The sequence below is a fragment of the Channa argus genome, chromosome 2 (assembly GCF_033026475.1).
Source record: "Channa argus isolate prfri chromosome 2, Channa argus male v1.0, whole genome shotgun sequence".
Lineage (NCBI taxonomy): Eukaryota > Metazoa > Chordata > Actinopteri > Anabantiformes > Channidae > Channa > Channa argus.
Genome location: NC_090198.1, coordinates 14,368,190 through 14,394,651, shown reverse-complemented (window position 1 = coordinate 14,394,651; position 26,462 = coordinate 14,368,190). Strand labels below are relative to the sequence as shown.

General features: G+C 38.0%; 1 protein-coding gene across 3 annotated transcripts in view; it reads right to left on the bottom strand.

Annotated features, from left to right (window-relative positions):
* The window catches only part of luzp2 (leucine zipper protein 2), a 135,501-nt gene that overhangs the window by 39,366 nt on the left and 69,673 nt on the right, over window positions 1–26,462 (bottom strand). For all 3 annotated transcript variants that reach the window (XM_067495656.1, XM_067495655.1, XM_067495654.1), the window contains exons 3-5: window positions 23,220–23,290; window positions 19,921–20,002; window positions 16,297–16,359 (exon numbers count right to left, since the gene is read on the bottom strand). In XM_067495656.1, the coding sequence (XP_067351757.1) occupies window positions 16,297–16,359; window positions 19,921–20,002; window positions 23,220–23,290 (216 nt within the window). The remainder of the gene's footprint in view (window positions 1–16,296; window positions 16,360–19,920; window positions 20,003–23,219; window positions 23,291–26,462) is intronic.

Sequence of the window (26,462 nt, the reverse complement as noted above, 5' to 3'; positions counted from 1 at the left end):
CTTAGAAGCTGCAGGCAAATTACTACACAGTAAAAATGCATTAATTGAAAACATCCTGCAATATTTTTTTTTTCAAAATGAAAAGTGAAAGACAGGTATAATAAGTCGATGTACTTTATCAACATCATTTTAAGTTGGATCTTTAAGTTCTTACATATTGCTCTATAGTTTAAGCAGTAATGTATGACAGTAAGAGTCGGTAAGAGTTGTGATACTGTTAAAATCATAACAATATTCATTCCTAATTGTGCGTAAGTGAAAAGATCGCTTTCTTGTCAATGTTCCATCTTTCTGAAAATCACACAGGTATGTAGACATCGGGCAACATATGCAGGGCATGATATTAACTTTTTTGCCATCCAGCCACTGTGGCCAGTGGCTTTCCAAAAGTAATAGCCATTCAGCATTTATATATAGTTTGAAATGTCCCTGAATGGACGTCCCTTGCAAGATGCGCAGACCAGCAGTTTTTAACAAAAGCAGTTGTTAACAAAAGCAGATTTTATGTTGGTTTTTCTTTAATATAAATAAAATTGGATACAATAATGTGCATTTTTTTTAAATATTAAATGTTTAAAATGTACAAAGAGTTTATAGTTCGTCCCATACAAAATTTAAAGCTAATAAAATTAAGTATTTATAGTAGACAGATGTTTCAGGGTGACGTCACGGTGGGTAAATGGTTAGTGCTGCAACCTCACAGCTAGCGTGTCCCCTATTTGAAACCCCTGCAGGCCTTCCTGTGCTTCCTGAGTTTGCATGTTCTCCCTTGGGTTTGCTTGGGTTTCTCTGGTTTTCTTCCACAGTCTAATGTTAGGTTCATTGGTGACTCTAAATTGCCCGTAATTGTGAATGTGAGTGTGAATGGTTGTCTGTCTGCGAATGTCTCTCTGTGTTGGCCCTGAGATAGACTGAAGACCTGGGCGCATCCTGCCTCTCTTTACAGCATGTACAATACTGTACACTCCAGTGTGTACAAGTACAGTCAACAGAAAACTTTTCCACTACTTATTCATTTATTTGTTGCCAGTCTGGATGCACCGATGCATTATTAGCATGCATTAGATTTTTGATAAAAATACTGTGCAAATCTTAATTTACCCAGACCACCTTCGTACATATGGCCTCTCTTCATCTCTCATCAAATTGCTACTGAGTCAAGATGCTTGACAAGTCTTCAATTTGAAGAAAGAATGATCTCTATTGATCCTCACAGGGAAATTGGTAAGGTCTTACGTTTCAATGATGAGTTGAAATACGGTATGCCATGTGAAGTGGCCTGAATTACTATCAGACTATAGCACTAGTGGTGAAGCGGGTTATGCATTAATCACAGGGCTGCTAGATTGAATTATCCTTGAGCAAAACATTGAATCCTAAATGGCTCCTAGTGTGTTTGTGTTGTACAATAGCATATAATGGGTAGAGAAAAAATATGCCACATTCATGTAATATCAGTTACCCTAATTAGCAGCTTCCCACTTGTAAATGACATTCAATTCCAAATCATGGTTGAAATGACACCTGGAAAATCCTTTGAAAGCTCCGATATTTGCATTTAAATGCTTAATAAATCTAATATTGAACAGATACAGTAGCACAAGAAGACAAAACACAGGACGCTGATATATCTGGAGATCCTTACATGGGTTGTATGGAATGATCAGAAAAGGGCTGGACATTAGCACTGATCTCCAGAATCAATTTAATGTGGTATAGGTACTCCTCAGGATCCTGGGACCATAATTATTTTCCATTTTTTTCCCTCGAATACAACATGTAATAAAGTGCACAATATTATTAAATCAGATAAAAAACATATAACCGTGGACAAAGAATTTAAAATAATGGTGAGTCGATTTAACATTATTCAATCTGTCCCTGTTGGGGAGCTAACCGTAGCTAAATAGCTAACAGCTGTCTGCAGACATCAGAGTCAGAGTGATGTCTCGTCTCTACAAACTCTGCGGATGTATTAATGTTAGTGAGCAGACTCAGTTTCTGTGCTCCTGTCATTAAAGTAGAAATGCTGTAAATAGTTGCATCTGCTGCCAGTCCATGTGTGGGATAAAGCATTTATTCACTTACATATTTACATTATTTGTGATCAACTGTTTTGAACATAGACATGTTTAGTCTTTAATGTGAACTAATAATTGTATATTCAAGACAACAGTGTTCCTCTCCTGTTTATGCAATATGGGTATTTATTTATTGTAAGTAAACTGTCATGAAGCTAATTGAAACTAATGGATTCTGGATTGTGTGAAGTGAAGTGAATTGAATTCGGAGATCAATGCCAATATCCTGCCTACATACTGTAAGAAGGTACACAAATTTCTAACTACAGAATATTATTCTTATGCACTTGCTTATATGGATGCTATCATGTGGAAAGCAAGCTAATTTAATGTGAGAGGCACTTGGCTATTTGAAGTCTATTGTTTTCCCTAACACAGTGTTGCCAAGTGACAACATTTTCTGTAGCTGTACTCATTATGTAAATTATAGTGCATCTCATTGAGAACTAAGCCATATGCTTGTGTTACATGAAATACAGTAACAGAATTAGCATTGTGAAAGTTGAAGGTCTAACTTCCTAGTTGGAAAAGTTGCAGACTAAAAGTAATGTACATTTCCTAATGACTAATAACTGCAGAATAAACAGTACTAAGGAAATAGTTTTTTGCCACAATGAGGCATTTTTAAAGACATATCACTGAAGCTGCAATGACAAACATATTACCAAACACTTTTGTTTTAACAGTTTTGTTCTACTCTATTTTAGCTATGTTTTTGGTCTCTACCAAAGAACGTGTTTGGCTCTTTCGCTGGACTGTATACTTACCAGCTAAGTAGGAAGTGTACAGTGGTGTTGATCTTTTCTTGCCAAACTGGCTGCCTGCCCGAAAACAACACTCCGAGAGCAGCTTGGATTGCTTAACAAACACCTAAAAGAGGGCCAGGGGAACCAGCCTCTTTTAACATTGCCAGTTTGCTTTTCAGAAAAATATTAATAATGGCATATTTACACTCCACACAAATCCCATACTAGTAACTCAATACTTCATGTCATTATTGGAACAATTTAACATTTACACAGGATAAACAAATGTTTATATTAAATTACTAAGAGCAGTACAAATGATTATCTCTGGATTTGATTGCAAGTCAAGGGTCTCCATGGTGAATAGGTAGACAAGCCTCCTAATTTGCAGAATGCTACCAATTAACAGCTTTCATGGAGCTTCAATAATTGTTAATCTAGGAGAGGTACAAAATGTGGAAAGCTTATTCTCAAAGGTATTGATGCTAGATGACCTCTATTTTCAGTGTTGTTTTTCAGGGAAACTTTTACACTACAAATTAGAGACATGGTAGATTTGATAAAAACAAGTATGCACAGCCACACTTATCCCACAGTTTCTTATTGTGGTAAAAGAACATTGCTTCCATGTGCATTTTATTATCGGCGATTCTGCTTTTTTTTATTGTTTTCACACAGGTTTCTAAAGACTATTCTCCTTTAACTAAAAGTATATGCTTTGGTAGGCCGGCTGTCAGTCTCCATTTCAGTCAAGTCAAAAGTAAGAAAGATATATGTATTTATATGCAATTAGTATTTATGTAACTACAAAACCACTTTAGCTAAAATGTCTATTAGAATAATGATAATGGAATATTGAAGCCTTTGAAAGAAAATGTTTTTCCTAAAAAAGGCTTTGGTTTTGTACTCTGAAACTTTTTTGTGACGTCTTGACACTCTCTCATGGTGTCAAGACAGTTTGAAATTGAAAGTCCTGCAGCTGCAGTGTTTGTTAAGACAGCCTCTAGCTACAATAAAGTGAGAAAAAAATAAAATGTAATTTTCTGAGCATCTCAAAGAAATATCTGCAGTCACAGCCTTCATCAGTCTTGAAGCACTTGGATGTGTTTCTGTAAAAAACATATCATCCACTTTATAGTGTCACAGCTGAATACCAGAGAAAACTGGTCACTTGTCTGGAAGCTGAGAGCTAGGAATCAATATCTGTAGCAGGCTGTGAGGAATAAAGCAACACTGCTAAGTGACAGCATGACACCAGCCCTCTGAACACATGCAGCCTGTCTATACCTCTCTCAAACAAGTTTCTATCATTTGAGTTCAGAGCTAGTAACCATAAAGCCACATCGAGTGAAAATTTAGTATGAAGTGCAAAACAATGTGGAGAGTGACATAAATTTAATCCCACTTTCAAAAGAAAGTCTAAGACTTATACATAAATGTAGGAGTTGCCAGCAGGTGGCTGAGTTACCCAGACAGACATCCCACACAGCAAATGAGGAAGTATTATTTTTTTCACTTCAAGTTGATGCAAAGCTCAGACAGAAGTATCTTCTTGAAGGCAGTAGTAACTTTGTGGCTGATTGTTACTTCACTTTCACTGCGGAGTTGAGGGTCACTATGATTCATAGTTTTTTGAAGGCTTGTGAAATACAACAGCGTATATAACTGAAATCACCACAGTAATCACCACATCACGCTGTAAGTTTCAGTTCCTACTACTGTGCAAATAAGGACATTGAACTATACTGTACATTAAATCTCAGCAGGCCTTGAATTAGCCTTAGGCAGATTAAATAGGTCTGGGTTTCCTGTGTAAAAGACTGAATTGCCCACCAACCTAAAGCTAAAGTGAAAAGAAATGTGTGCACATTTATTGGGAATTAAAAACTGACATTACACAATTACAAAAGTATTCAGAACCTGCACGATTATGCTTTAAGTTGTGGTCAAGAGCTTCCTGTTTAATGAATATGACTGGACAAAATTAATTGACTGGACCAAAGTTTATGAAAGGATTCACCTATTCATAGTATGTGAAACATGAAGGGACTGGCTGCCATAGACATTTTCTTGTATTTATTGCTTAAGTTGCAGAGAATATAAATGTAAAGACAACAAAGTGGACTGTGACTTATATTTTATGTACATGCATATGACGATGTCTTTTGGAATAACAAGCAAAACCAGAAAAAAAAAACACTGAATTTGGAAATATGTTGACTTAACAATTCATCATAAATTAACAGTTCCACGGCTGTGCAGTATTTCTGTGATTTCCAAAATTGTTAGAAAATGGTTTTTGGTTTCAAACTAATTAGACAATCCTCAGCTGCAAGAATATTATGAGAATTCTGGAGGTGAGAAATGATACCTGTAAATAAGAGGATTTGTATATTGGTTATTTCACAGACAGTAACTGTAATTTGTCTTTTTGCATAGTATTGCACTTTGATAGTGTTGGGAGGAAACTTTTTAATACAAATTTAATAGTCCCCCTCTGGCTTATAGAAGGAACCTGCCCTCCATTTATTATGAGACACAGAACCAACAAGTTCTGCTTTCAGGTTTACCTGCCACTCCAGATTTTATTATAGACAAACTAGGACACAATTACTGCACGTCATGATTTGAGCTTTCTCTAGCAACCACATGCTTCCAACAAACTACTAGATTTAACTGGGTTCATGCCCAAATACACTGTCTCTGGATAATCTTAAGTTTAGTCCACACAAAGGGTTTTAAAAAGGCCTAACAATATTTATAATGTACCTAAATGTGGTTTATCAGTTCTACCACAAAAAATACAAAAATAACACACAAGATAATTAAATGGGCAATACTTCATAAAGTTCCTAACTGACATCATCTGCTGCATAAGCAGCTCTGCTGATAATGAATAAGCAAAGAGCAACAGAAATGCCAGAAAATCGTTCCAGCACAGAAGTATCTGCTATAAATGGCGCAGTTTACAATCTAACACAGATCACGAAAACGCTATGTTTCAAATCCACTGGCAGTATGATCCACACTGCTCATAGCATCTAAATACCATAGACTTTCACTTTAAATAACAGATAGGAGCCCACACATAACAACACCACAGAAAAAACTAAACTAAAATTGTTTCTCTACAGAGGGAACACAGAAACAAAATGGTCAATTTTTAAGGCAAAAGTAATTTTACTTATTAGACTCTAGATTCTGATGTAAACTTAAGCTAAAACTATCCAAACAACCTAAATTGTATCTCAATTAATAAACCAGGACAAGTTTACTTATCTTGTATTTCTTCCACAAATGACTCCCTGCACCAGGTTTATCCAGTGCTGAAGGAAACAATTGCAATGCCTTTTTTCATTTGGAAAAAGCTTATAGTCAGTGAGAAGCAGGGCAGACTCAGTATTTTAGTTTAAACTTAAGCCTGATGCAGTATGAATTGTGCATTTATTTACTTCTTCCATGTTTTTGTCACGGATTGGAAGAAGAGACCAAAACAGTCTGTTATCCCACACCACATTGGACTAACCATTAAGCTGTCCATTCAGATGAAGTCTGGGGATTCAATGACAAGCTCTCCAGGTGTCCCCCAGTTCTCTATGGAGGGAGAATCAATGCAGCATGTGGAGAGTACTGACATCAGAGCTGTTGTGCTGCTGGAAAAAGTTTGAAATGAGCATGATGTCATAAAAGGAAAATTCATGCTCGCTCGTGGGAAAAATTCAAAGGGATGTGAAAGAAAAGAAAGAGAAGCAGGACTGACACTGAACGAGCAGGGTGGATGGTCATTAGTTAAACCTGCCTTCAACTTTGAGCATCTTCACACTTTACTGAAGTTATATAACAAAGTTTTATTTGCATTATCAAAGCCTGACCCAGTTAACTTCACTTCCAGGTACATAGAACTCTTAGTCATGAACTAAATAGGTGCCAGTTGTGTGGGTGGTCTTACCATCAGGTCTCCAAGAATTATGTCATTGCTGCTGATTGTTTTAATTATCTTCTTGTCAGGCTAGATTTTAATTTATTTCACCTAGTGTGAAGTTAAGTAGACAAAATATCTGTGTATTTATTTTGTGAGTTGGACTTGGAGATGCAGCTCTTTTGTATTCTAAGTTCAGATTTAACGTGTAGTTTAAGACTCTGAGATCCTTGTGTTAATTGTGTTGTTCTGCCTCATGTTTCCATATCACCCTAGCAACCTAAATAAATCTGGTCTATGTAGATTGTATTTGCTGATTCCCTGCCACCAAGGTGTGGATGATGCATTGTGGAAAAAAAGGGAATCACTAATCCAAAAGTTGCTAAAGAATCCATAACGTTATTACTCAGGTGAAGTCATGATGTGAGTTGGCTTCTTATGGGAATTGGTTTTTGGTTGATCATGTCACATCATCGCTCATACACTTTATGGGAAGCAGCACCGTTAATTTACAATAAACACTGTCAGTCTCACAGGATCTCAAATCCACCCTTACTGTTGCATAACAACTTGGACCCGCTGTCTCAAATATGTTATGGAAATTGGTCAGGATGTACAGTTCATGCCCTGTCTGCTCAGTGCGAAAATTGCCATCACATGTCATCACCCATCTCATCCACTTTTCACCCCAGTTGCTCTGTATATTATGTATGTATATAGTATACTGTCATTGCATGTCATCGTGTGTAATTAATTCTGATACCATCTTGATGGAACTGAGAGGCTTTTTGTGTTAATGCAGTGGCTATTTACTTGATTGATGTACTGGTAGAGCAGGAAATAAGCCATTTGTTCTCATTTTGCTTTTGGCTGTTCCCTTTCAGTCACCGCAGCGAATCATCTTCCTTAATCTAAACCTATCCTCTTCATTCCTGATCCTGTCCATCCTCGTCACTCCCAAAGAGAACCTCAACATCTTAAGCTCTGCTACCTCCAGCTCTGCCCCTTGTCTTTTCTTTAGTGCCACTGTCTCTAAGCCGAACAACATCGCTGGTCTCACCACTGTCTTGAACACCTTTCCTTTCATTCTTGCTGATACTCTTTTATCACACAACACACCTGACACTTTTCTCCACCCGTTCCAACCTGCTTGCACTTGCCTCTTCACCTCTTTGCCACACTCTCCGTTGCTCTGAACCGTTGACCCTAAGTACTTAAAGTCCTGCACCTTCTTCACCTCTGCTCCCTGTAACCTCACTCTTCCACCTGGGTCCCTCTCATTCACACACATGTATTCTGTCTTACTGCAGCTAAACTTTATTCCTCTGTTTTCCAGAGCAGACCTCCACCTCCTCCACCTGCTCCCTGCTCTCACTACAAATCACAATGTCATCTGCAAACATCATAGTCCATGGAGATTCCTGTCTAACCTCATCTGTCAGCCTGTCCATCACCAGAGCAAACAAGAAGGGGCTCAGAGCCCATCCTTGATGCAGACCCACCTCCACCTTGAACTCCTCTGTCACACCTACAGCACACCTCACCACTGTCTTACAGCTCTCATACATGTCCTGCACCACTCTAACATACTTCTCTGCCACTCCAGGCGTCCTCATACAATACCACAGCTCCTCTCTTGGCACCCTGTCATACGTTTCGTAACTACTCTTTCCCACAACTTCATTGTTTGGCTCATCAGCTTTATTCCTCTGTAGATGCCACAGCTCTGAACATATCCCTTGTTCTTAAAAACTCGCACCAGTACACTTCTCTTCTAGTCCTCAGGCATCCTCTCACTCTCCAATATCTTGTTAAACAAACTAGTCAGAAACTCTACTGCCACTTCTCCTAGACACTTCCATACCTCCTCTTCATCCTCTTAAACATACTCCTCACTTCACTCTTACTAATCTTTGCTACTTCCTGCTCCTCACCAGTCACCTCTTCTTTCTAAATTCTCTTTCATTTTCGTCATTCATCAACTCTTCAAAGTTCTCCCTCCATCTTTCCATCACACTACTGGCACCTGTCCATATATTTCCATCCGTATCTTTAATCACACTAACCTGCTGCACATCCTTCCCATCTCTACCTCTTTGTCTGGCCAACCTGTACAAATCCACCTCTCCCTCCTTGGTGTCCAACCTAGCATACAAGTCCTCATATGCTCTTTGTTTGGCCTTTGCCACCTCTACCTTCACCTTACGCTGCATCTCCCTGTACTCAATTCAATTTAATTTAATTCAACTTTATTTATATAGCGCAAATTCACAACAAAGTCACCCCCTGAGCACTTTACAGAATAAAATCAAGACTATAAAGATGTACTCCTATTTACTTTCTTCAGTCCTCTCAGTATCTCACTTCTGCTTAGCTAACCTCTTTCACTGTATACACTCCTGAACTTCCTCGTTCCAGCACCAGGTCTTTTTGTATACTTTCCTTTTTCCAGATGACACACTGAGTACCCTCATACGTGTCTCCCTGATCACATTAGCTGTAGGGGTCCAGTCATCTGGAAGCACCTCCGGACCACCAGAGCCTGTCTCAACTCGTCCTCTTCTTTGCCTTTGTCCTCTTCATTTTCCTCAACAGCAGAGTCATTTTACACACCACCATCCTATGTTGTCTGGCTACACTCTCCCATACCAATACTTTAAAGTCACTGATCTCATTCAGATTACAACATCGACACATGATGAAGTCCACCTGAATGCTTCTACCTTCGCTCTTATATGTAACCCTATGTTCCTGCCTCTTCTGGAAGAAAGTGATCACTACCATTATTTCTATCCTCTTTGCAAAGTCTACCACCATCTGCCCGTCTGTATTCCTGTCCTGAAAACTAAACCTGCCCATCACCTTCTCATCACCAACATGCACCAGTCACCAATCTCTCACCTCTGGGGATGCTCTGCATCACTTCATCTAACTCACTCCAGAATTTCTCCTTCTCTTCTAACTCACATTCTACCTGTGGGGCAAAACCACCAACAACACTGAACATCATACCTTCAATTTCCAGCTTCAGACTCTTTATCCTGTCTGATACTCTTTTCACCTCTAGAACATTCCTCACAAACTCCTCTTTCAGGATAACTCCTAACATGCCTTTTTTCTGGAGGAACATGCCTCCAATCCTTCTTAGACCAACAGTAGCCCAATTTCATCCAGCACCCTATAGCACCGGTGGCGGTTGTTGTTAGCCCAGGCCCCCAGCGATCCGGTATGGAAGTCAGATTCAGTAGGAAAGTCATGATTGTCATATTTGGTTTGGCATATGTTTTAACCTGGATGCCCTTCCTGGGTGCTAATATTAAATCTCTTATAACCTCAGCGATTTTGTCTACATTGTCTTTTTCCTGTCCCACACATAATAAAATTATTTCCTTTTTTCTATTTCAGTTTCTTATCACAAAGAGGTCTAATAAATGCCCCAATTAATGTTTTCAGCCATTTAGTTGCTGAAATGACATTAGGAGCCATGAAAAGAGGACAATAGCAAGATGTCATTTTAGACTAAAAACATCAGCATTAACAGCAAGGAGCTGAGAATGTGGCAAAGCTATCTATTGCAATGCTCCGTGAGAGCGTGATGAATCCCAGCAGGATCCAGGTCAGTCTGTAAATCATTCTTCCTCACACTGCTCATAATAAGCCCTGAAAGCAAATCGCTGATAATGACTTCAGAGTGACTTGCAGGCGTAACACGGCAATACAATTCACAGTAGTGTTCAACATAAAAACACATTTTACAAACTAATGCTGCCATAAAGACAGAATATTTTTGGCCGTTCAGATGTTCATTTCAGCTACAGTATATCAAGAATTTCGGTACAGTTTACAAAGTCACAGAATCACAGTTATGAATGAAAGTTCAACATCTAAATGACGCATGATGGCAAGGCTGGACAGTGACCCACTGAGGATTTCAATGACAAATGTCAACAACTTACCGTGACCACAGAGTTTGAATCTTTTGGGTTTTGCAAAGTCTCGAATTTCAAACAGAACCATTTACTACCAAAGAAACGGCAATGAGATAACCATGATCTAGATGACTGACAATTTCTACAGGTACAAGTGAAAACATTTCTTTAAACCATCTTCCCAGTCTGAGATCACTTGCTCTCTGGATCAGTTTTTCTTCTCTAGATTTGGCTACATTCATACTTTCATCAATTGTGACCAGACTCTGAGTTAAATCATTATCTGATAAGAACAGAAAATAATTTTCCTTGTGCAGTCACAGTCCTTTAAATACTTTTTGGCAAACTCTAAGCATGCTGTCAAATGCATTTTACTCAGATTGCATTCTGTCTAACCACTCTACCGCAAAGGCCTGATTGTCTAAGTTGCTGAGATAGTCATGCTGCCAGCAGGTTCTCTCATCTCTGCAGAAGATTGAACCTCTCTTAGACTGATAAGTTCCCTTGGGTTACTCAGTTTTACTGGACCACCATCTATAAGAAGACTCCTGATGGTTGAAAAGAAACTGATATTTGACATTCTTATTAAATGTATTAATTATTTTTTTTATTATTTTGACTTTGATTTTTTTTTTTACAGTTTTTAATTTAATTCATTCAACTGTATGATATGGGTGCTGTGCGGTACAGAGAATGTGAAGTCACGTCATGTTAACTGTTGGGAATGGGGACACCATTTTGAGGTATGACTTAATCTGCTAAAGTGGTGCAAGAACTTGTGGCTAGGATCGGTGCTGTGTCCAAAGTTCAGAACCTTTTGGGTTTCAAAAATACAAATCAGATCAAACACTAGAAACTCAAGTTTATCCATTACCTCAGCATAAAATTTGTTAGAATAATAGGACTGGATTACAGTCAGTATATTTAAGTAGCAGTGACACAATGAAGACAAAGATTGCTTCAGACATCATTTGTACAATACCGACAGCCAGTCATTCACACCTACAGGCAATTTAAAGTCACCAATTTACCTAACATGGATGCCATGGAACTGTGGGTGAGAGAAAGCACGGGGAGAACATGCAAAGTCCATTTGGAAAGGCCACATGCTTGCTGGTGGATTCAAACCGGGGACCTTCTAGCAATGAGGTAGCAGTGCTAACCACCTAACCATCGTGCTGCATCCATAAGTAAACCAGCAACTGCCAAATACCTACAGAGTCTAAGACAAGTCCTGAGAAGTTAGCTGAATTCGAAGAACAGGGTTTGGGCTATTACCACCTATGTCCTCCTGGTCATCAGATACCCTGTTGGCATAATAAGATGGCCAAAAGACGAGATAGAGACCACTGACATCAAAACAAGGACGGTCCCTATAATACGTCTTGAGTCTATACGCTAAGCGAAAGGAATGAGGTGGAGGACAAGTGACAGTCAGAGCCACTATTCGGGACAAAATAACAAAGATCCATGAATATATTAGGAGGATGGCCCCAAGTGGTAATGTGCTCAGTGTATAGCTCAGGCAGCAGGAAGAAGAAGAGAAGGAGGAGAGGGACAAACCCACAGTATGTACCAATGGGAGATAGAGAAAGTGTCTAATATAGAAAAATTCTGACAGTGGTTGGACAGAGCTGGGATGAAAGACAGGAGAGAGTCACTGATGCTGGCAGCACAGGAAGAGGCTTTAAGTACACAAATAATAGAGGCTAGGGTTCAATTTGCAGGCTGTGCAAAGACGCCCCTGAGACAATACAGCAAATAACAGTGGGGTGCAAGATGCATGCAGGCAGGGTATACATGGAACGCATGAGTCTGTACGCAGGGTATACAGAAACATCTGTGCGGGGTACATAGTCAAAATTGGACACACCACAGAAGGTGTTTGAGAATGACCAAGCCAAGCCTCTTTTACACGTGCACTGGAATCTTGAAATTCTTCAGACTTTATTCGGAGGCGGTGTATGTGAGAATGCAAATGTCCGAGTAAGACGCCTCTGAGATTATCCAGAGTTTATCCTCCAAGCCCCTAATACAAGTCCGGATTATGTACGTGAGCCCATGCGTGGAGCATGCTGCTTGTTGAGAGAATTTAAAGTAAGTGAATAGGCATATTTCTATCAGTCATCTGCCACAGGGTCTATCTATTTTTAGATGCATGGCTCTGATGTGCTTTAAACAAAACACAGTTTCCTTGAGCCAAAATTTTCTATCATGTTGTGCCTCCTGTACATGCTGATCCCTCACTGAATTCAAGCAGAGTTTATCCCATGAGGATTCTTCTGACTTGGACAATCTCCTGCTGAGTTACATTTGTGAAAGACAACTTAAGACAATGTCAAAAGCTGATTTCTACAAAAATTGCAGAGTTCATATGTAAATGAGGCTTAGGTAACCGACTGGACATAGAACTGGCACATAAACAGAAGGAGGCCACAATGATAGATATAGCAATCGCAAGTGACAACAACATCACAGAGAAGGAACATGAGATGCTCAATAAATAAAAAAAGTGCTGAAATAAAAGTTAGAAAACATTTTGGAGCTGAAGGCACAAGTCCCTGTTGAAATCAGAAAATTGGGGCTGTCATCTTAAAACTCGGAGAGTGGCTCCAGCAGATTTCAGGAAGATATTACATTCATAGCAAAACATTTCAGAAGTTATATGCAATGAAAGCTGTGTCAGACAACAAAACTAGAGAAAATAGCATAAGCCTGAAGAGAGAGGACTGGGAGGTAGTAAAATGATAATGCTTAAACATTTTTGACCTTTGGGTTTCTGCACACAAGACATTTTCTTGTAACGCACACAACTGTAATAGATGCAGGGAAATTTTTCTCATGATTCCCTGCATGTAGCCACAACTTAAATGTCAGAGTGGCACAGATGTCTGAAGTTCCCAGACTTCTATTGACCACAAATGACCCCTACTGTATGTAATTATAAATGTCTCCAAACCTAGAGAGTCTCTGTTCCAAGATATGTAGAACTGGAAGAGTGGAGGCAAAACTCAAAATGTCATCAATGAAGCACTCATGTCAAAGGGGAGCAATGAGTCTATAAAAGCTTTTCATTTCTACGCTTGCTTTTCATCCTCCTGTATTTAAAAATCTGGTTAACCAACCTTAATGCCATTCAGCTTGCATGTAAAAGTATTTACATGCCAATTCCATCAAAATCGTCTGTTCTCTCTTTCAGTATGGCAGTTTGGAGTTTAGTTAGGTGAAATTTTTGACAATGCTATTTGCCAAATCTTTTTTCTGGTAAGATCAGTGCAGACAATAATGCTTAGATTATGGTAATGAGGTTGGGCGGGAGGCCGGAAACATACAAAATAAAGATCCATGTTGAAAATGCAATGCATGTTTAAGTGCATGTGATAAAAATAAGAGAAAAGATCATTTTCATGTGTCTGGGTACTTATTTTACTCCCAAATCAAGTTGTTTAACAGTAAAGGAATTCTTAATTGTTGATTACAAAGTCAAATCATGCACCTCTTCTACGGGTCATTTAGTTATCTGCTCAACACTATTGCCAAAATGTATGACCTCCTACTGTGAAAATCATGTGAGTGATTACAGAAGAGTCTCACATTTACCTCTGATTACCCCCTACGAGGATAGACATGCACAAACTAATGCAATTTACATTATAACATTCACAGACATTCATTCAAATTTAACTGCAGCATGACATATCACGTTTCTGAATCCATTAATGAGCCAGTTCCAAGCGTTATTGACTTCAGGTAGGCTCTTCGATCTCTTCTTCAGTAATATATTTTTAATATAGGTAAATTGTGCAAAAAATGTGATTTCTTGCAGTCAATCCAGTTTTAGTGAATTAAATATAGATTTAGATCTCAAGAATTATGCACAGGGTTTATTTGTCAGAAGTCAGACAGTTAGCATATCACTGTGAGGTTTAGTTAACTAGATTTTGCCATATTACGTTCTGAGGACCATTTTCTTTTCGATTTTATAAAATGAGTTCAAATGATGGGCAGATTGTGGGATTTGTTGTTTTTCTTCAGATTAGTATGTCAAGCCGAAAGGACAAAAAAAAAAAAAAAAGTATGTCATGGAAAGCGATAAGTGATTTTTCCAAAACAAATATATTCTTGAAGTATTATTAACATTATAATAAGATATAATAAGATATATTCATTTGCCTGGACTGTTTACACCAGTTTACTTGTTCAGAGGCTTCTTCTACTCTGCCTGTTGCTGCACAAGGCTGGGACATACACAGCTGCCTGTACTGTAGAGCAGCAAACCATGGGAAGCCACTATTAGGACTGTGCGCATTTACACTTAGTCCTTAATCAGATGCTTTCTATTCAAAGCAACGTATAAATGAGGGACACACACATAGAACTTAGAGTTCAGCATCTTGCTCATGGACATTTCAACGAGAGAAGCTGGGAATTGAACTGCCATCCCTTTGATTGATGGGGAACCCACTAAACCTCCTAAGTCACAACTACATATGTAAACAAATAAAGAACCCGTCTAAAGCGAGTAAAAAGAGAATCACTGGATGGATTCTGGTGCAATGTCTTCAAATGCAATCCTGAATGAATAAAGTGCTAATAAAAAGCAATTTGCAAAGAGGCTGAGGGCTCTGTAAAACACAGCACAGCAAATTGGGAGTTGCACTGCAAAATCAAATATTTCAGAGGAAATATACTTTGTTTGGTAACATTTGTTCATTTACAACAAATTTGTGACTTTCTCTTAACATGTCCTTATTAGATTCACTACAAATATGCAGATGTTTTTTTATTGATGTACATGTCTCATAAATCCGGAGCCACTTACATTTTGTTGGATACTTGTCTAAAACGTTTGACTGCAGTTAATTGCTGTCATTGTTTGGATCTTGATTTGAAACACTTGATTATGTTACTTAAGCAGATTTGAATCAAAATTGGTCTCAAATTATTTTGAACATCTGGTGTGAAGGAATTGTTTCACTGCAAAAGTAAGTAATATGGCAGTAATTGTCAGCAGCTCTTTGTCTTTTCTCATGATCTTGAGAATAATTAAACGCCTGTCTATAATTAAGAGGACCAAAGACACCATAGTGTGCCATTATAGAGCATTGAGTCTATTGAACTGTAGTGTATTTTAAGTATAGACAAAACATCTTAACAATTGATATCATATTTACATAATCCACAAGGTTTTATATAAGTTAGAAAATGACTTTTGTTATTAAAAGGTTACTTTTTACATTCTAGTCATGTCATTGAGGTTCCAGATATAAATCACCACAAAGGCCAGTCAACATAACAAGCAAAGTCCAAACGGTAAGAAAAACTTGCCTAATGTCATTTGAAAACTGTTCTCTCTTATATGTTGAGCCTGAGGGATATTTCTTATCTTCAGAAATGTAGTAAAAATAGGTAAATATATAACTAGGAAAACTTCCCCAAAATGGCCAAACATCTTTAAAGAAAGCTGTTACCAGTATAGTTTTCTTACATTGAATGGGCCCATGTTGTTTTTGTTGTTTTATTTTATAACAAGTAAAAAGTACTGTCACCGAATACTTTTTGGATGTTTTTTTTTATAGTGTGGTTTCAAATCACCCTTAAACAGTGCTCCGACGACTTACCTCTTGCTGTAAATCCTTGATGATTTTGGTTTTTTTCTCCATTTCCACTTTTAGAAATTTGATCTGAAGACAAAAAAAGACATGATCATGTGACAACAAAAGGCAGTGCCGAAATCTGATTCTGATAATAAAATGCAATAAAATAAATTCAATAAGTCGCCAGACTTATGCAGATTTAAATATATATATTTTTTTGTTAGAGGTTAAATCCAAAGTCACATTTTTTCTACTTTCTAGCTAGTACACCCTAGGGAACCCAACTGCACCAGTTGACTCACGTTGCCAAGTCATGCATAATAACATCAAAGGTCATGTTCAGTCACTGTCACCGCCCCTGAGAATAGTAAAATATACATACAAAAAAAACAAATACCCTGATGCTAATTAATGGCACTGAGTAAAAGTAAAACCAAAGCAGTCATTGGCGATTAAGTGAAGTGGATGCTTGTCATAATGACAGGGGAAGCATTTACCAGTACCATCATTTGATTTATTGACTTTAATTTACCCGTTCGAATCAGTGTTTATGGCTGTGTACTGAGGCATCTACCATAAAGACTGTACCTTTTTGAGTAAAAGTAGAACAGGTACACCTTGCTGTAGTAAAATTTCAATACACAGTTTTTCACTTTCAGGCCAGCCATCAGGGCTTAAATATTTTTTTACTCTAATAAAAAAAAACCTTAGTCAAACATTATACTTCTCTTGTGCCTTACAAAGTTAGTTTAGTATTGAACAAGTGTCCAGAAATGTTAATGTTAATGTAATAGCAGAGTCTCTGATTGCGGCGCATGTGATGCACTGAGGCGTTTATTCCTGCAGTGAGCAACTGCCGATTTTCCACTGTGTGCCTGATTTAATAGCCCATATGCTTATCATGTCAGAGTGATATTTTTGTTCAGAACCCTTTTATCATGGGCTCAGCATGTCTTGCTGGTGCAGGCCTGTGGCTTGTGTTTAACAGCCAGACAGAGATTCAAACACCTGCAGATGGTCAACTGCTGCCAAGGGCTGTCGTATATCTAAACGAATGGGTTCTCTGTGTGTGAGGTAGATCCAGGGTTCAACTTTTTCAAACAAAAAGACAATTTTAAGTGTTCTGTGTCCTTGACAGAGGTCATCAAGATAGTCCGGAGGACAAAAACGTAAAGATTCATGTGGTTGGTGACCTCACAACAAGTATACACCCCAGGGAACAGTAAACTAAGTTGACTCACATCCCCAAGCAGGGCACGATAACATCAAGGTTCATGTTTGAGCCTTTCAGTCATCGTCATAGCCCCGGGGAAAGGCTTAGAAAAAAAAAAACTGGTGAACTCAGTGTAACTACTTAGTTCTAGCTCTATATGATTTAGGGTTCTTTTTTCCTATTTAAAATTGGAAATGTAAATAATTGGAGTGAGTAGGAATATGAACTTTCTAACCTCTAACTTTAATGCCCAAAGATGTTGTTTGTACATACCCTCTCATATGGATCAGTGAATAGTTTGTTTAACAGCGCTGCCATGAAAGAAGGCAGGCATCTGCAGAAATTACAGCCCTTTTGACTGCGCACTACAAAATGGTGTATACCGTTCCTTACAATGGAAACACAATGGCGCCAGGTTCACACTTATTTTTGGCAGTCTGACTAAAAAATCAGTACTTCTTTAACGTCATGTCATGTGATGTAAGGGAAGTACTGATTTCATGTAAATGCTGCAACAACAAGCAGCATCTCTAAGGAAACAGCGACAGCAAACATTACTGTTGTAACCACAGTGAAATGCTGGTGCTGCTGTTTGGGTGACAGTAAAGGACACGCTCATCATGATTTTTCCAAATTTCTCATTTTTCATGTCGCTGAAAGTAAGAAATTCAAATGAATCAAATCAATTTGATATATTGCCCTAATCTAGATAACATGCTTATGTTAGTACAGCTGGTGGTCATTTTCTTACAAAGCAATTTAAATGTTTCTGCACATTAAGCTAAAAATAAATGACCAAATACACACTCAGAGCCAAAACCTCTCTGCACAGCACAAGAATCAATATGAATTTTCATTTTGCAAGCGAGATGCTTCTACCCTTCTTAATGTTCAATCTCTTTGGATTGTTTAGATATTGTGTTCGCCCTGTGAGTTTGACATTCACATGGCAGCTCTGATACTGTATTTCACTGTTCTGTTTAATGTGCGTGGCATTTGCATACTACAGAGGCGTTCTTTTCAATCTAAATCTCAGTGGTTGTGATAAATACCATTTAACAGGACATAAATGTCAAACTCAAAGCATAAAACCAAGCAACTGGGATTTGTCACAGGTCTAAGGAAAAGGGCAAGAATGTCACTAGAAATGTTACTGTACTATTGTTTATCCTACAGAGTGATCATGATGCATGTCAGGTCTTGTGTCTTGTGTGGATTAGAATTCTGGGCTATTGCAGGTCAAACTTTTTCTGCCGTACTTAAAAGCCCAGACTCATTCTACAACTATTGTAACTGTCAGTGCAGGCTTCAGGTTAATAAGGTATTTCAAACGTACAACAGAGGGAAGAAGGAATAGTACGAAATTGTAAACACAGTTCATCATACTCTAATTGTGAATAAAATAATTTGTTTCTAAAATGTGTAAGTACTTGCCTGATACTTTTCAGTAACACAGTGTCCATGATACTAACAGTCTAGCTAATTAGATTTTAATGTGAATTTAATTAAATCACAAATTAATAAATTATTTTTGTCATAATCACCGGAGTGAACAAAGGAAACATTCTCTGTTGACACTGAATTCATCTGCCTTTTTGATCATACCACCAATGATATAAGATATGTGGACATATGATTCAGTATTAGTTTAATTTGATTATTTGTTCCACTCGTATAGAGAGACACACAGCTTTTAACTCATATTACAAAATGTCATTAGGGTTGGATTTAGTACACGGTTTCTCTTTAAGTAGTGACACATTTTGCAACTTAACTCTGAATACCTTCGTCAAGTCTTTGCAAATTAAACACAATTATTATGGCGATGCATAATTATTTTAAATGTGCATATAAAACAAACCATTTAGTTTTACAAATCATTACATTTCAAATGCCACGAGCAGAAACCAGAGGCTGTATACTGTAATTAATTTGTTGGTGAAGAGAAAACTAACTTGTGACTAACGCGTTTTTAAAATGTTTTTAATTAAATGTTACCAGTTGCTGCTTTTTTATCTTATATGAAAATGAAAAAATATACGAAAAAACTGGGTTTGGGACTCTTGGTCCCACAGAATAAGTCATTTTAATACATTATCTTGGGAGCTGGAAAGTAACAGTTGCGTAATTTAATTACATTGGTCAGGATGTTTATTGATACCTTGGAATTAGAATTTGTTTCAGAGGTTGGCTGCATAGATGCATACTTGTTCTTAGGTCATTTTTGCTTTCCTATTACATTTTTGGGGGGTGGGAGGGTAAAGACACCAAGGTTTCTCTTAGTATTTCACAGTGTTTCAATTAGGTGGTGAGGCAAGATGGCGAGAAAGTTGGCTGCTGGGTAATGAGTGTGAATCAGAGAGAGGTCTGTGTGACAGGTGATGGGGCTGGTTAGTGGAGACCGGATGTTGATGGTCAGGTCGGCTCTGTCTTACCGTGGCCTGGTGCTTCTCTGCTCTTTCATTTGCCTCATCCAGCTGCTTCTGCAAGGCTGCCTGGAGGGACTTCATCTCCTCTCTGTCAAGTGAGAGGGAAGTGAGAAACACTGTTAGCACATCCTCTTCACGCTCTCAGAGGCCTCCTCTGCTCTTCCACAGAATGTCCTAAATATACCACTATTGAGAGCAATTTTGCACAGAAATTACATTTGTAATATTGCAGAGCAGTTTGTAAACAAGAATACAGAACAAATACTGCAATTTCAAGTTTAAATAATTCCATAACGACGGAGCAAAAATAGTAGTTTTGATCTTTTTAACATCACAATTCGGTTTTACCTTTGCACCTTGGAGAGCTGCAATAATGAATGATGCAACGATGCAAGCATTAAGAACTTATTAGATTTACAATTAACGAATGAATTAGGAGGTATGTGGTAAACATTTGTAGCTGAATTGTCTGCCAAGAGAGCTGTAAATTGCTTTTGTTTAATTGTTTAAATCTTGTTTACACATTCACACGTTGATGGATTTGTCACATTGTTTTCCACTGTGGTGTCAAACCATTCTTTTGGCAGTATTTTTATTCTGTTATGTTTTCCTGTTTGAATTTAAAGGTACATTTTCAGCCAGTCTTGAGATGTTTAGCTGGGTATTCCTAAGACAAAGCACATTTTAACAAGCACACACACACGCACACACACTCTGACAAATATCATAAATGAAAAGCATTACTACACTCTAGATCAATAAGGTTGTGATACTATGTTATGTTTGATGCAAGTCACATTGATTTTATTTGTGTTGTATGAAAAATGGTCTTACATTCATCATGCATTTAACTTAAATGTTAATACACTAGTGGTACACTCCTGTGCACACTCAATTATAAATCAAGGTAAAGGAGTTAAATTTCAGGTATCAATCTATATACAGTTTGCAAGCTTGGCTGTAAGGTTAAAATTGTATGACGTGGTTGTAGTCAGCCAGAGGTGTAGTCAAGCGGCAGTATCTTTGAAGGCAATGGCGCAATGCTCCATGTTTGTGTGGAAAGTATTTCACTGCTCAACAGCCATATACACTTATATTTTATATGCCAGTGGTTTTGTCTCTTGGCATAAGTTCAGCAAAGCAAACATTTTTTCCTCACAGCGATCAGCCAACCACCACATCTGTGGCATTTCATTTATATTCCATCTCCTGCATCGAAAACTTGGAAACATTTTGTGCAAACAAGATCAAAACTGCCCAAACTGACAGAAAAGGGCACTGTAAATGTGAGACTGCCATACCTTGAGGAAAGGGAGAAGTGCACATAAGTGGGTAAATCACAAATAGGTTGGTAGCATGTTAAAATAAACAGCCGAATTAACCGCTTAAGCAATTGCTATTTTTACCGTAAACCGTAAAGTGTTTGTACCTGGTCTGTTGGAAAACGTTTTGTTGCAATACAGTTTGCAGCAAAATTATTTTCAGAAAGCAATCAAATTGCTGTTAAGAGTTGTCAAAAATAAATGACTTGCAATGAATCACCTGTCTGCATCCACCATGATGGAGTCAGCTAGTAATCACACTTGGCAGACATGGAACTCCAAAGGTGGATTAATAACACTTTGAAAAAAATCGCAGCTCACAAATGCTAGGTAGGCAACATTGAGCCAAACTGGTGCTTTATGGTTTTTAGCTTGATGACAGGTGAGAGCTGCCATGGACTGGTGATAGGCTATTGATTTGCTATCAAGATACTGCACACAGGACGCTGGCATTTTAAAGCATGAAGGCCACAAATGACTTCAAATCATTAACAGTCTCATTACACACAACATTAATCAGACACCCCTAAATGGTAAAGCACTTTGGGTAAACACTTTTCCAGCTTGCTAGCAAAAAATATAAAGCACTAAATCGCAGATGCTCAATGTGCTGTTCCACAAAACAAAGAGAGGCACATCATTTTAAATACACAATAAGGATTTATGACTGGAATATGCATTGCGTTGCCAGGCCACCTTCAGTCACATCTGATCAGACTGCACACAGACTGCCCAGATGAAGCAGATCAGCTTTGACTGGTAAAGGGGATCTACACACTACAGTACGTTTCTGTATGGTCTGTTCTATTCAAAGTGTTTGAAAAAATGTGATGTGGGATGCAGAGCTACAGGTGTGGGCATGCTGCATCAGTTGCTCCAGGCTGGCAAATTGGCAGAACGGGAGATGTTTGGAAGTAATAAAAAAAAAACTATGTGTAATGAACCTTTGGGTGGGTGGCTGTAGTACAGTTGGTAAGGCAGTCATCCACGGACCACAGGGTCAGTGGTTCAATCCCCGGTCCCCTTCTATATGTAAGTGTCTCTGGGCAACACACTGAAGCCCCAACAGCCCAGTGGTGGTCCAAGCCCAGTAGAAATTTGGGGAGGGTTGCTTCAGGAAGGGCATCCGGTGTAAAAACTGTGCCAAATCAACATGCAGACAATGATTTGCTGTGGCGACCCTGAACTCATGGGATAAGCCGAAAGGACAAAAAAATAAATAAATATGCGTCATGAACCTTTACTCTTGCTTCACATATAATTAATTTTCTAAAGATCTTTCAATGAGTGACACCTAGATTATAGATTCACAGAAATATTGAACTCTTCAACATATATTATTTGAGGTCTATGCTACAAGTGTTATTTTTAATTATTATGACTTAATTTCTATTGGTTTAGTGTGGTGAATGGCTCAAAGCACCCTTGACCTTCAGCTGTCAGTAATATGAAGAAGGGGGTCAGAGCATGAAGCAGAGAGCTGTGAACAAAAAGCACAATGCATTTGTAGTATTTGTACTGAAGCTAATCATTACATAACAGAACATAAAGAGAACATAAATTTGACTTTAAATGCAAGTACTAGATATCTTTTTAGCACAGTTGCCAGATAAGGCAGTGGTGATTCAAGCAGGAAAGTTTTGTGTCCATTTAAAACATGGAGAGCTCCATCTCTGAGTCATCTAATGCTATCTGCGGGGGGAAAAAAAATATTGATGGCACTTTGACTTGGGGAGCTAGGGCTGCTCGAAAAAGCCCCTTCAACTCTATAGAGATGTACTTAAGATTTGAGCTTAGGCTTTTATGGGTTACATATGTATTAATTATAATTTACTGCTTGCATAACACTTATCGATGATGAAGGCGATTCAATAGCCATTACGGGTGGTTATTATGAATTCATAACACATTTTCATGGCATTCAATAGCAGCACAGCACTGTTTGTGTCTCATGTCTAACTCATTCATTATGCCTTACTTTACCTCTGTTTGTGGCTGAGCTCCAGGATCCTCTGCACGTCCTTCTTGGCCACAGAGTCATCATTTTTCAGTGACTGAACAAGAACAGAAGACACTCTGTTTATTCTTTTTTTTCCTTTCAGAAAGTACACAGTTTTGCATTTCACATTGAAATTTTCAAAAATAAACATTATTTCAGAACACCCACAAAAATACTGCTTAGACTTCCTTTGAACTGCATAGTAATTGTTTCAAAATGTAGCCAGGGTTTCAAGGTTGCAAGTTCCTTGAAGCTACAGTCAAAAGCTTCAGTGTTAAAAAATGTGAGTCATGGGGAACTAAAGGTAGAAAAGGTAAAGGTAAAGGTAGGTACTGTATTGCAGTGTGAAAAGCACCAGAATCATAAAATATTTCAGGAGAATATTATAAAATGATGCAGCAGATGTGAAATGGTCTTGATAACTAAAAACGTATATAGCCTATAACAATTTGGCGATGAATGTTTTACATAAATTCTCACAAGGACACAGGCAGGCACACAGATTGCGCTCAACTGGCTCATAAGCACCTGCCTGATGGGTAATTATGGATTAGTCAGGTCTCTGATTGCCCTTCAAGATATTTTTTTATTTGTCATGAGCTGAACCGAAATTTGCAGCCTCCTAAGAAAATGTGTACTCAAAGGGAGAGATGGCTTCTCTTTAAATTCCGCTACGAGGTGATATTTGTGATAATTAACACCACATTTCCATAACACCTGTTTCCTCCTGTCTTAGAGATGTTTTTCCTCCTTCACAGTCCCTGATGTCACTTCATGTACATTTGTAAAGAAGAGGAAAAATAGGAAAATGAGCCAACAAGTAGTCTTAACAAGTTAAATGCATATTTACATTACGTCCAATGTTGAGCATGCAGTTAAAACAATAAGCAACTTGGAATTGTACATTATTATTTATATGGAAATCCTGCATTCTCTTTCTAGGTTTATCTTCTTGGGTTCAGTGATTTTTGTCATCTGTCAAAGAGCCACAGTAGCCATTTAGCCATTACTGCAGAAAAGGGATCATAAAAAGCTAAACCCACACATTTTACAAGCTTTTTTGTGTCATCTAAAACACAATTATTTTCAAAATAAGTTTGCATTTTAACATGTTCCATTTTCCAAGGCAGGCTACAGTTTGTATGTTTTAGTTACCTGATTCAAGCACTAAAAAGACCTCTCTCTCCTTCATATACTTATTTACAAATTACAATTGTTTATTACAAATTGCAGTGCCCACAGTTTTAATTTTTAAATAAGTGTGAATATACTGTTTATTACATATTCTAGAATTTTTTTAAACTACATGAAAAAACCTTCAGGTGACCTTAATTGTCTTTTCTTCTCTTTGGAAAGAGTGGATTAGTATAACTGACTGTCTATTATCATTGCTACAGAATGCACAGATAACCTCAGGTTTAAAAAAATAGGTCTTTACCCATTGTATTTCTCTCTACAGCTAGTGCTAATTTTGCTGCTTCTGCCTCCTTTGTAATGACTAGAGGAAACACAAAACCATGTTTAAGTACAGATATTGTGCAACCAGTTAGCCTCTGAGAGAGTTAAAAATAAACATGATTTCAGTCAAATCATTTTTCATGCTTACGTTTGAGTTCAAATGAAAGCAAATGCTATTAACCTTAGAGGCTACTGCAAAAAGTAACATTTTTTATTTGCTTTCTCTCTGACCCAGAGATAAGCGTGAAAAATGATTTGACTCTCATTCCCCAGAAGCTAACCCATTTCCACTGATGTCTGTCATTTAATGCAATTTCTCAGGGATAGCAAAATTATCACTAGCTCTAGAGTCATCATACCCATTTATAGGTGAAATGCAGCAGGTAAAAAATACTGTATATATATCTTTATGTGATTATGAGATAGGATTAAATCAAAACACTGTTTAACTTGTATTCAAATGCCTCATGGGGTTAATTTTCAAAGTACAATCCAAATTGTTCCAAATGCCCAAAGTTAGGTGCAGGGTAAAAAACCTCCTCTTTCTGTATTTACTGCTTCATGAGATCCCACCCGGGAGCTGCTGCCAAGAATAAATTCCCCACCACACAAAGTTTAATTATTAGGGGTTCTGACCTACACCTAGGGGCAACTCGTTAAAAGTATGAACACTTGCTCCATCAAATCTTTCCAGAAATACTAAATGTTTCTCTCTGTTGACTTGATTTTCTTTTAAAAGTTGATGATTTTTATGTAGATGATGTTTTTGCCCCTGGAGAATAGATTTGTTCCACAGCGCACCATTACAAATTTAACCCAACCTCTGCCCTGCCCAGCATGCTGGCGCAGGGCCCAGGGCAAAGATAGATGCCAACCTAGCTAGCCTGGAGTGAATAGACATCAAAGCTTGCCCCCGGGGGTGATGGTAGCCAGACTGCATGAGCTTTTCCCAGACACGTGGGACAGCTCTCACAAACACACACAAGTGGTGGAAATGCACATATGATGGTTTGATTATTGATTTCCGACAATTCTATTGGCCCACAAAAGTTGCCTAAAGCCTTAAAACATTAACACCCTGCCAAGAGGAAACTATCACTCAGACTGCAGTTTTGGATGGACTACACAGAAATGCAGGCACAGCATCTGACACCCAAGGTCTAAAGGTCCAAAAGAGAGGCATGTTTTGAAAGATCATCTTTGCACACACTAATGTGACAGAAATATAGTGAATAATAATATTTGAATATATAATTGAGTTTCTGTTCTTTTCTTGTCACTGTGAAGAGCCATAATGAAGTTGACCTAAACTGACTGGTGGGAAGTGATGTGCAGCATCTGGCACTGAGATAATTGAGTTGTGTAAAGATGTATAATAACGTACATTACTTATGAATTGTCCAAGTCTGTTTAAGCTGAGTTTTTAGGGAGGCAAATATTGCTTCACTTGTTTACATGAACTATAGCTATAAAAAAAATTGTCTTTATAACTATATAATTATAAACTTCATAAATCAAGCTACCAGCCAAATGAGCATCGCAGCTAATGCAAATACATTGCAGCCAATCCTGGTTCATAAAGGGAGGAGCTATAAATCCAGATGTTTACTGGAATGACAGCTCTCAAAAGGACCCCAATTGTTGTCTGTCTTGGTCTAAGCCTTAAGTGTGCAATTGAAGTTTAATAATTAACAAACTAAATTAAACAAATCATTGTATTACAAAGGGTGGACAGAGCAGCCTCAGTTGAAAGTTTCATAGACCTATAA